The sequence below is a fragment of the Myotis brandtii genome, unplaced genomic scaffold (genome assembly GCF_000412655.1).
Source record: "Myotis brandtii unplaced genomic scaffold, ASM41265v1 scaffold1814, whole genome shotgun sequence".
Lineage (NCBI taxonomy): Eukaryota > Metazoa > Chordata > Mammalia > Chiroptera > Vespertilionidae > Myotis > Myotis brandtii.
The window spans coordinates 355670-367573 of NW_005356728.1; the positions used below are offsets into that span (position 1 = coordinate 355670).

An 11904-nucleotide genomic window follows, 5' to 3' on the forward strand; every position below is an offset into this window, starting at 1 on the left:
ACACAATATTTTTGACCAGAAAGTATTCATGACACAGCAGCTTACTCTTACAAATTATTAGCTTAATAGTGACTTAAAATACTGTTATAAGAAAAACAGACTATTCCAGGGGCGGGGAGTGGAGGGGAGGGGAGGAAGAGGGGGAAGAAACAAACAGCTTTTTAAAAAGGACAACAAATATATTCAGGCACAAGATCTGCATCAGAAACACTGTTTTCTTTCTTTCTTTTTTGTACATTTAAAAAACTTACCCTGAAGAGATTTTCCCAATCCCTGGCCCAGCTTCCACCCATGTTTCTGGAGTAAGCGATGTCCAATATTATCCTGACAGACAGAACAGAAAGACAAACCAAAAATATTCCAATAATATATTCTTCCCTTCCTAGTGACAATTAAACAGGTGATGAGCAAGAGATAAATCTACATATATGCATGCAAAAAGGTGCTAATAATAGGGGGTAAATGTGCCCAATAAAGGGACATTAATGTAAAAAGAAATGCTGGCTAGTATTTCATATGAAAATAATATAGGGGGTAAGGTCCTTTCTGATGGTGTGCCGGGCAACTTTTGTACATAACGTTTTAAAAAGGAGAAAAACGGGAAGGGGTAAAGAGGGAAGAATACATTTATGAAGTTCAAAACTAACATTAAAAAAGCATAAAATCAAGGTACTTATACAATCATATCCACCACCTAGACAGCACCACTTTAAGATTATTTTTTTTTTTAAAGAAAATCTATGTTGTGTTTAGTTATTTTGTTTGTGTGTCAGGCTTTCATGGTACAAAGTAAGTTGTAAGTGTAAGACTGCCCCACCACTAGAAATGAAAACACAATCAGAGCAAAATCCAGGCTAGACTTGATTGGTTTTTATATATATATATAAAATGTAAATATTTAACTAGCATGCAGCCAATATTAAACCGAAAAAACAGTGAGGTTAGTAAAACAAGAAATTAAATTGATTAAACAGAAAAATAAAATGAGCTCAAGCACAGACTGAGTGATGCATTTCAACATGTAATCTAACAAAAATGCTAAAATGTTAGAATGAAACAGGCCTAGCAATAAGTTAACAGTAAAGAACCATTAGTGCATGTAGGGGGGAAAAAACCAATATACATAATGTCTCATCTACCTAGAAGCACACCGGAAAAGGTATTTCAATGTAAATTGTATGAAAAGACACCAGAAACAACAATTAAATGTCAGCTTTTGTGTAAGGAGTCAAGATCTTAGAAACCTCTGCATACCTTTGTCCAATTCTTTGTTTTTACAAATACTGTCCAGTATAGAGACAAAGCTAAAATAACCATTAACTGTGTCAGATAAAAAGATGCTGCTTATCCAGAGGAAGACACTTAAAAATTATTTTAAAAGTGTTCTATATCTACTAAAGTTAATTTAAAGTACTAATCTAGTATCACCATTTGAAAATAACCTCATTATTTCCTGAAATCAATTTATAAAGCTAACAAAACCATAAATCTCTATATAAAAATCAAACATCTCATATGAAACTGCTTTTTATCTTTAGCTCCATATCAATGATAAAATGTTCTTTGGAGTTATAGAGGAAAGAAAAAATTATTGTATGGTTACCTTCTCTGACAGAAAGAAGAGGAAGATTAAGGCTCCCCAATGTTTTTTGTGTTTTTTTATAAAGGCCAATTTCCTTCTATAAGTTTATGACAGCATACAAACTGGAAAACAGGGCTGAGCAGCTGATTACTTCATTGATGGAGGAAAAAGAGATCAGGAGAGCCCTGGCCTGTGCAGCTCAGTTGGTTGGGCATCATCCCATGCACTGAAAGTTGCTGGTTCCATTCCAAGTCAGGGCACATACCGGGCTCAATCCCCAGTAGGGAGCATGCAGGAGGCAGCTGATTGATGTTTTCCTATCACATCCATGTTGCCCTCTCTCTAAAAAGTCAATTTAGCCCTGACCGGTTTGGCTCAGTGGATAGAGCGTCAGCCTGCGGACTGAGGGGTCCCAGGTTCGATTCCGGCCAAGGGCATGTACCTTGGTTGCGGGCACATCCCCAGTAGGAAGTGTGCAAGAGGCAGCTGATCGATGTTTCTCTCCCATCGATGTTTCTAACTCTCTATCCCTCTCCCTTCCTCTCTGTAAAAAATCAATAAAATATATTAAAAATAAATAAATAAAAAGTAAATTTAAAAAAAAGAAAGAAAGAAAGAGATCAGGAGACTTTTATAAAAACAAAAATGAAGCAAAAGATAATGAGCCTGGCTGGCATAGCTCAGTGGTTTAGCATCGACCTATGAACAAGGAGGTCATGGTTCTATTCCCAGTTGAGGTACATGCCTAAGTTGTGGGCTCAATCCCCAGAGTGGGGCATGCAGGAGGCAGCGGATCGATGATTCTCTCTCATCACTGATGTTTCTTCATTTCCCTCTCACTTCCTCTCTGAAATCAATAAAAATATATTTTTTAAAAAGGTAATGAAAAACTTGTTTCTAAAACAAAAGATACTACTGCTTTAAAAAATACACACACACACACACACACACACACACACTAAATCATTATGATACACAAAAGGTCACTAGAAATTTTTTTGCTAGGAACTGAAAGAATTAGAAAATGCTGCAGAGGTGATAACTTCTGTTATTAAACATCACAAACACTTAATCTAACACTGCTGCCTCTTCTTCCCTTCTCTCCTCTCAAATGAAATGTCAGGAAAAGCATCCCCTTAACCAGTACTGAGTGCCTAAGTATTTATAAATAACTTCATTGTAAAGAAAGTAAGTAACAATTAAAAGTCTTAGTACAGCCCTGGCTGGTTTGGCTCAGTGGATAGATTGTCGGCCTGCAGACTGAGGGGTCCCGGGTTCGATTCCGGCCAAGGACACATGCCCGCGTTTCGGGCTTGATCCCCAGTGTGAGGCGTTCGGGAGGCAGCAGATCAATGATTCTCTCTCATCGTTGATGTTTCTATCTCTCTCTCCCTCTGAAGTCAATAAAAATATATTTTAAAAAAAGAAAAGAAGAAAAAAAATAAAAGTCTTAGTACAAGCAGTGTTAGCAAAATATGAAAAGGTAAAGAGACCTTTATTATATGATTATGAAAATAAACTTACCTGTACATAAAATCTTTATTTTATATCATAACTCCTACAACTAAATAACTACAGAAAGGACAAAGAAAGCAGAATGACTCTAAGATTAAGTAGTTGATTCAATTATTGTTTAATCTTTTAACAGGCTAAAGTTAGAATTGTACTTGGCACAGAGATTTAGGGTATTAAACCATGCTGACAATAATTGCTGCCCCCCTTTTTTTATTTAAAAAAACTCAATCTTTGGCTAAGTGGAGATGAGACATTATGCTGACTGTGTTATATTATGAATGCACTAAAATAAACAGACAGATGAAGCAGTATGCTATTTCCAAAAGCAGTGCAAGTGGAGTGAAAGCATTTCCATACGAACCTGGCTTTAAAAACTGGGCTGTCAAAAGAACAGTTAAATGTAACACAAAGTAAGAAACTGTCCATTCACTAATGGTCGTTTTTTTTTTTTTTTTTTTTTTTTTTTAATTTATGTTTTCAATTCACTGCTTGCAATTAATGTATATACTAAAGAGTGAAAGCATAAGTAAATTCACGAGTCAAGACCAGCTGAGAGGTTCAAGAGCAGCGTGTTGTGACTGACAACAGTGAAAGGAAAAGCAAATGTTAAAGGGAGAAAAAAGAAAAATTTAGGGTTATACACAGTAGCACCACTTTTACAAAACCACTCAAGATGGCTGTCACCTTCTCAAAAAAGCTACTGATACAAAATGGTAGTGGTCATTCTCTTCTAAAACTTTAGGTGAAAACTATTCTTTAATTAAATCTACTTTCCCAAGTATGACTAGGGAATGAAATGTCAGAAACTATATTAAAATTATTAATATGCTACTCTATGTCCTTGTGATTATAACAAAGCCAACAAAAACAACAGACATATATCCAAGAACTTCTTAGATCCACCAACTTCTTAAATTTAGTGAATGACTAATAGCGAAAATCTGGACCTTTCCTATCATTCCAGACTACCTGCTTTTGGAGGAAAATAGGAAGCTCTATGACTCTGCAGAAAGGGTTAGTATTCAGTATGGTCTCTTTTCCTACCAAAAAAAAGAAAAAAAAAAGAAAAAGAAAGTTTTATAAGCACTTGTCAAAAATCCAATAGGTTTAAGGATGGGTAACACAGGAAGGCACACCAAGAGGCCTTATACAAAGTAGAACAAAGCAGACTTATCTACATCTGAAATGATAAAAATGTTCATGGAACTTTCACTGTAAAAGAACAAGGGATTCAATCACCAGCCTGTGAAAATAATTAATCTACTTTCTCTGTTTAGGGCTGTGATTTTGCCAATTATTCTCATGGATGTTATTTATAGCCCAAACAGGTAATCTAGACATAACAAGAGCAATGAGCAATAAATTTAACTTCTAAAATAGTAACAATTACTATTTCAGTCACTAACAGTGACTAAAGTATCTTTCAGTTTTTTTATTTTTAAATAAAATATATAATGTGGCCCTGGCTGATGTGGCTCAGTTTGGTTGGTCGTCACCTTATGCACCAAAAGTTTGCTGGTTTGATTCCCGGTCAGGGCACATGTCGGGATTGCAGGCTCAATCCCCAGTAGGGGGAATGCATAGGTAGCCAGTCGATATTTTGCTCTCACATCCATGTTTCCCTCTCTCTCTACCTCACCCTTTCTCTCGCTCTAAAAGCGAGAATATGTCTTAAAAATATTAAAAATATGTGTATTTTTTAAAAATAATATATAATTGGGAATTTAATTATAATCTCATAGAACCAAAAATAAATGGAAATTTTTTCTTTTTTTAACACAGCTGGTTTACGACTAACAAGGGGGCATGACAGCCTAATTTCAATGCACATGGAAGAACTACAGGAAAATACTAATTTTAAAATAATTAATAAAGCAACTGAATTTTGTTCAAGGGTGGTAGACAAAAAGCTAGTTTTCCATAACCTATTAGTTACTCTCTATGCACAAGACTCCCAAATGGTGGCAGGGTGGCATTTTCTTTGATTAGGCATGAACAGTTCTTCTTAATTCTGGTTTAAAAGTCTGAAGCTAAGCTGAAAACCCAAACTATTTTTACCTTCATTAGCTTTTAAAACTTTTTTTTCTAGTTCAAAACTTAAATGTATAATTGCCCAACCTGCGTGGCTCAGTGGTTGAACATCGACCTATGAACCAGTAGGTCACGGTTTGATTCCCGGTCAGGGCACATGCCCAGGTTGCAGGCTTGATCCCCAGTGGGGGGCGTGCAGGAGGCAGCGAATCAATAATTCTCTCTCATCACTGATGTTTCTATCTCTCTCTCCCTTTCTGAAACCAATTTAAAAAAGGGGGGGAGGAGGATACACAAACTTAAATGTATAATTAAAATGCTACATTTTTATCCTTTGTTCCCCTCCAATATATGTGAGGATATAATTTTTAAATAAGATCTTTGAAAGAAAAATGTATTATAAACTACCAATATACTGAAAACACAACAAATAAACAAACAAAACACCCATTATTAATTGTTTCAGTCATTCCTCAACATTTCTGTTTATTAACTATTAAGTAGAAAACTTTCCCAGGAAACTGCTCTGCTTCATAAAGCTGTATACCATTCAAAGTAACAATAATTATTTTGGCAATAGTGACCACCAATCTGTATAACAGGAGTTTGCCAAAACACATAAAAATTTACTTTTTTGTATGGGGCTCACTCAAAATTTTTATAGCAAGAAACAATATTAATCATGTCTCAAGAGAAATTATATAATTATGCCAATGACTAGATGAATATTAATTCCACATTGAATTTTCTTTTAGTTGACAGCCACATTCAATTTATAACATTTAGTCTATATAAACAGTGACAAAAATGGTTAAGTTTCTTGAGTGGATTGTAAGTTTTGCTGACTGTGTATTAAAGACTCTATAAGCAAAAACCAAATGCTACTAGGTGAACCCATGCAAACAAGTTGTAAAAATTCCCAAAACAAAAAATCTATAGCTCACTACAGATGACACAATGAAGACTGGAGAGAAAAGCCATATAGTAATGCTACACCATTCAGCTCCAAGAAGCACATTATTTATAGTGCAGTCCACATATGGTCACTGCTAAATGTCAAATCAGCAGTCTTACAGAGTTACAGTTTGGAACTAGTGGAGTCCACAGATCTAAACAGATATTTAACAGGACAAAACCAATTATACATAGACTTCTAAAACCCTAGTGAGCAAAAGGAACATCAGCAACTGGAGTTTAAAAACTTACATTAATTTTTAAAACTTGCTTGGTCAACCTGACAACTATAAAGATAGGATTTTAATCAGTCAGGTAGAAAAAAGACCAACTAATGGTTGATGGGTAGTTTAGTTCCAACTGCAACAATGACAACATATCTTAAGTCTATAATGCAGGCATTTTGCCTTATGAATAGCTTATAATCACTCTCCCTTCTGATCTGTCATCTTCTTTCTATAGTAAAAGTCATAAAGGACCATATGTCCTAAATCACACCAATCAATTCTTGGGAACTATGGTGAAATCCTAGACTGGGCTATCTATGGTTTTAGATTAAGTTTTATTTGTTTTCTAAATATTTTATCTTTAAGTATGTGATGGTCATCATTATTATGGCCGGGACCTAAAAATTTCATTAAGCAGTAACTTAAAATTTAAGCTTTAAAAAGTTTTTGTAATAAGGGTAAAATGTTTAATACTTTCCACCTTCTCTCTAATTCATACTAGTATAATCAAGTTGTCTAGTGATTCTTTCATAATTTTCTTAGAACAGTATTTTATTCTTGACTAGAAATTTTACTCAAAGATATTTAGTTGGTTAAAATATAACTTTATAATAAAGATTATTAAATACTTTACCAATGTTAGATTTTTAAGTGTTTTCAACATTTTCTGATTGAAATTAAAATACCTGTATCATTTCATTAACAAATTTAAGCTTCAGAAGTTTACTGAAAGCATAATGCATTATTGCATCTTTGTGTTTCGTTTCCCATCTTGCTGGTTTGCAACAAATTTACCCTATTACAAAACAAAAAGAGCTTTAATCCTATACTCACAATAACCCTTCAAACAGGCATATTCTTGGCACAAACCTGTGCAGAGACTTCCACGGTTACCAGCTGCTGCAGATTACCTTTGTTAAATAAAAAAAAATGACTAGACCTTTAGCTCCTGCAATGATCTGTAGACTCCCAAAGCTGCATATTTCCAGCCACTTTTGAGTTGCATGCTGTAGCAAAACAGTCAGCACCTCTCAATAGATATTGCTGCAGAGAAAGATTTTAATTCAGCAGATATTCTTTCTGTGTGTTAAAACCAACCATTTCCCCCCTAAGAATAAAACAACTCAATATACTCAGCCAGTCATAAAACTAATATATATGTACTTGGTGGGGATTCCTTAGGTTAGAGGGCACTTCTTTGTTGGGGGGTGAGGGGAGACACACCACACTTAATGCCAATTATTTTGAGTGTCTTTAAGAACTTTAAATTTATCTCCAAATGATTTGATAACAGAAATAAAATTCCCCTATCTTATGTGTCCCACCTTTATCTAGCATAATGTAGGCTATGAAGCTCCTCTTCCTCCTATTTAAACTACCACAGCACAAATAATGCATATATTTATGTATTTTAGGAGTAAATTTATATTAGAAGTATAACTGATTAATATATATCTGATCATACATCTATTTATAAAAAATTAAATATCCAGTCTGAGTGCTATATCATTTACTGTTTTAAGTGGAGAAGACACTATTATTTAATAAATAAGGCATATATCAATTCCACTGCTACTCACGGACATTACTCAACAATGACTATTCAGTCAGACTGTCTTCTGATAGTGTTATCCCTATGACATGTGCTAGAAAAAATCCTGGACAGTGTGAGAGGGAAAAGATCATTAGTCTCACATGCCAAAGGAATGAATGTCCCAAAACCCTTAAAATTAGTCCTAAAAGAAAGCTTTAAAAATGTCATATATCATTTAATTTAGTGCTTTTAAAAAATCTTTGTTGAGAAAAGTGATAATACTAGGCTGCAAATTTAGTCTAATTAAATGTCTGCTACTGCTAAGTCAGAGTACCCCAGAATTATATTAATCAACCATGTAGAATAATGGTACTTGAGCCTGCTTCTGACAGTTCTCTGTTCTTAAACTTTGACCCAAAGAAACATTTAAATTAAAATAGAAAACTGATACAGAACAAGGCAAAAACTTCAGGATTTTTTTTAACTGAGCAAAATGGGCTTGGCATTTTATCCTAAGTCAAAACACAAGACTGGGCTTTCAGTACATCAGATGTGAATTCTCCCTCTGCAGCATTATCACATGCGTCATCATTTACTGCCATGCCTAAGTCTAGCATCATGCCAGCACGTTAAGACAGAAGGTACTATATGCAGTGTTCACTGGACCAGAAGAACAGAAATAAGGGGAAGTGGGGGAGAAAGAAACCCTAGAGAAGAAATTAAAAAAAGGCAGACCGTGCAATACAAACCAGATCATGGCTGCTTAGCTAATATGGGCCAACTGCTGTGGAAGAAAAATGTCGAACACCCCAAGTTGTGTAAATTTCTGTAAACATCTAAACACACACACAAACACACAACACCAACCTAATTTAGGAACATAAATATATGTTGATCCTTTACTATGTTATAGTTGTGAAAATAAAAGCTAAAGTTACAATATCTGTGCTCTCTAAATTGCCTTATTTTCCTGCGGAAGGTGAAAAAGCTAGTGTATTTTAAAGGGACAGAGGGGATGTCTTGACTGTTGTTATCAAGATTAAGATTCCCTCTTTGATTATTTTTCATTCAAGCTGAACTCACTGAACCCTTATTCAGTATGTACACTTAAGCAGAAATATTAAATACTGACAAGTTTAGACATTTTAACAATGGACTGTGTATTTTGAAAATAAAGGGCTTCTCAAAATGGAAACAATGTTCAAAAATTAAGATTTTAAAAAATTTAAGAGTAAAAAAGAGAAATCTTCTTGTTGTATTGCTTTGTTATCAATATCCAAAACTAAACTGTGTAAAGAGATAGGAATAATCAACTTTTGACAAAACCCAGACATCTCTTAAGCTACAGAAACCAAATTTACAATGTTTTACAAGAGTCTGTCTGGTAAATAAAGTGTGTTAGTCTTTAACTATTCCTAATAGAACATTATATGATTGTGTTGCCCAGGAAAGGTGAAGCTTTTAAAGGATCAAAATACATTTTACTCCTTTATTCAATTTATCAAAACACTAAACTTTTAACTTGCTATCTTTAACAGAATATCAGTATGGGCCAAATGATATTTTTTCATCAAAATTATAAATTATTTATAGATTTCAGACTGATAACCCAATGTATTAAATTATATCCCAAATTCTCTGATTATTGTCAGACATGCAAGAAAACAACTCTAGACTGTACTATAAGTTATTAATAAGTTTAACTTCATTCACATCAAGTGTCACACGAACACTAACTAACTAACTAGCTTTGACCCAAAATTAAGCACTGATCATCTTACCGATTCAATAGGCTTGTCAAGTGATGCTTGTTCAATTTCCAAATGTCCTTCTTCATACTGATCAAAGTGATTACCCTAAAAAAAAAAAAGACTACAGTTATTTTTTCAAAAGCAATCAAATGAGGGGTTATTTTTAACTTTTCATTCTTTTGTAGTAGACAATCAAAACTGTGGCACAAATTCAGACTTTTAAAACATCTAAACAATTTATTAGGAGCATAGTAATATGAACTCTTCTTTCAATGGCAAGCATTGAAATTATTAACTAAAACACTACCAACCACTGGGATACTGGCTTTCTTAGACTGACTATATTACGAAGACTACAGAATCTTAAAAACAAAGGGCCATATTATGTTTTACTCTTCATAAACAATCTTGTACTAAAGAAAATATGTCATAGTAATAGAATGCAAATAAAACCGATATTATAATACTGTTCAATGTTGGTAACACTGCTTTTTACTGAAACTGTTAAAACATTCCATTTTCAGTCACCAAAACTAAACTCCCAAGATTCAAGGAATTAAAAAACACAATCTCTTGACAAAGTATCTCAAATGCAGCTATTCCTTAAATGATTTGCCAAGAGATAAACAAGCCTGTATAATGCCATATGTGACCATAATCAGGCAAGTTATCACTGAAACTAGAATAAATCAAAACAGTTGAATTGAAGATGAAGATAGGTTCAGACAGCTTGAGGTTCTGTCTCAGAAAGGAAGAACTAGTAATTTGGCTTTAAATCAGAATATCAATTTTCTGGCTCCCTTCTTGTTACAAAGTAAAGGGCACGAGGATCTGTGAGTCCTGAATTGACCAAAGTTAAAAAATTACACTTCAGTCTAGCCTAAATTAAATTAATTCAGTGTGGAATGGTATGACAATTTGAATGTTAACCTAACAAAAAGATACTTTGCTTTTTCAAGGCAAACTTTTAGTTGAATAAATAAACTGTAACCATAGAGCTATAAAATAATTTGCCACACTGTATCATAAATATATGCTTGTTTCATCAGACTGTAAAGTCTTTTAGGACAAGAACTGAGTCTGGTTTACCTCTTCTAACCCCCAAAATTCAATATAATGGTTAAACATTAGAGAATAATTAGGTGCTAAAATGTATGGTAGTGAAGAAAAAGTTCTGGAACTAAAAAATTTTTCCAAAATCTTATACATCAAACGTAACAGGCCACAAACTAAGCTCATTTTTTGCCAGTTCTTCTCAATAATTGACACTAGAGTCACTCTTTTGCCACTGAAAAGTTAGCAATATATATTTTTAAAAGGCAGCTACCAATCATCCACACTATAACTTCAACTGTAATAAATTTCAACTTAAAAAACTGATCAATTCAGATGGAAAAAATAATAATGAAGGACAATGAACCATCTGGATTCAAAAATTTTAATCAAATGATCTTTTCAAGCAAACCAACACTTTTTACAAATTAAAAAGTAAAAATACCCTCCTGGTATTTTCACTAATTCAGTCTACAATAGAGATTTGTTTAGAAAAGAAGCTAAGAGAGAGAGAACTCAACTTTAACAATTTCTTCCTTGATCTTGCTGAACAGTACATTTGTAAAGCTACCTTTGAGTACCTGTTAATAGGTATCAGGCACTACGTCCTTCACAGGCTTCATCTCAATTAATGCCCACAATGACCAAACAAGGTAGGTGTATCATTCATTATTTCCATTTTCAGATGTAGAATTCAGAGGATGTAAGATATTTTCTCAAAGCTACTTAAATAGTAAGTAAAGAAGCCCAAATTTCAAATCCAAATTGCTATAACTTCATACTTCATGCTCTTTCTTTCTCTTATGCTACTTTGTGACTTTCTTTTTTTCCAGGGGGAAAACTGGCCAGGGGAAGGAACACTGGAAGACGAATATCACATTTTCCACAGAGATAACAAATTTAGAATGCAGATGATATTCACCACAGCATTTCTCTAATATATAAAAAAATAGAAACAAATGTCCAATGGGGGAGAGTTTAATACTATTCTATTTATGCCACAATTAGGGAGCCATAAAAGTTTTAAAGCTATATAAAAATATGTTAATTTTAAGTTAAATACAAAGGAGGAAAAATAAAAAATATAACAGAAGTAATTCTGTTATTTGCAGATTTTTAATATTTCCTACAACTTTTGTGATATTATACTATGTTAGTACATTTTTGGTAATCCTATATAATAAAAGGCTAATATGCAAATAGACCAAACGGTGGAACAACTGAACAACCGGTCACTATGACGTGTGCTGACCACGG

The 11904-nt window shown here is 33.7% G+C and overlaps 1 protein-coding gene across 9 annotated transcripts in view; it reads right to left on the reverse strand.

Moving 5' to 3' along the window:
• GPATCH8 (G patch domain containing 8) overlaps positions 1 to 11904 on the reverse strand; it is a 77026-nt gene that overhangs the window by 44427 nt on the left and 20695 nt on the right. For 2 of the 9 annotated variants that reach the window (XM_014537748.1, XM_014537743.1), the window contains exons 1-3: positions 9625 to 9705; positions 3459 to 3476; positions 252 to 324 (exon numbers count right to left, since the gene is read on the reverse strand). Coding sequence is in view for 2 of the 9 variants with exons in the window: in XM_005863845.2 (XP_005863907.1) it covers positions 252 to 324; positions 9625 to 9699 (148 nt within the window). In the remaining 7 variants the exon portion in view is untranslated. Of the gene's footprint in view, positions 1 to 251; positions 325 to 3458; positions 3477 to 7143; positions 7221 to 8592; positions 8628 to 9624; positions 9706 to 11904 lie in introns of those variants that run through there. The other 7 variants (XM_005863845.2, XM_014537742.1, XM_014537744.1 and 4 more) reach the window with 6 other exon arrangements.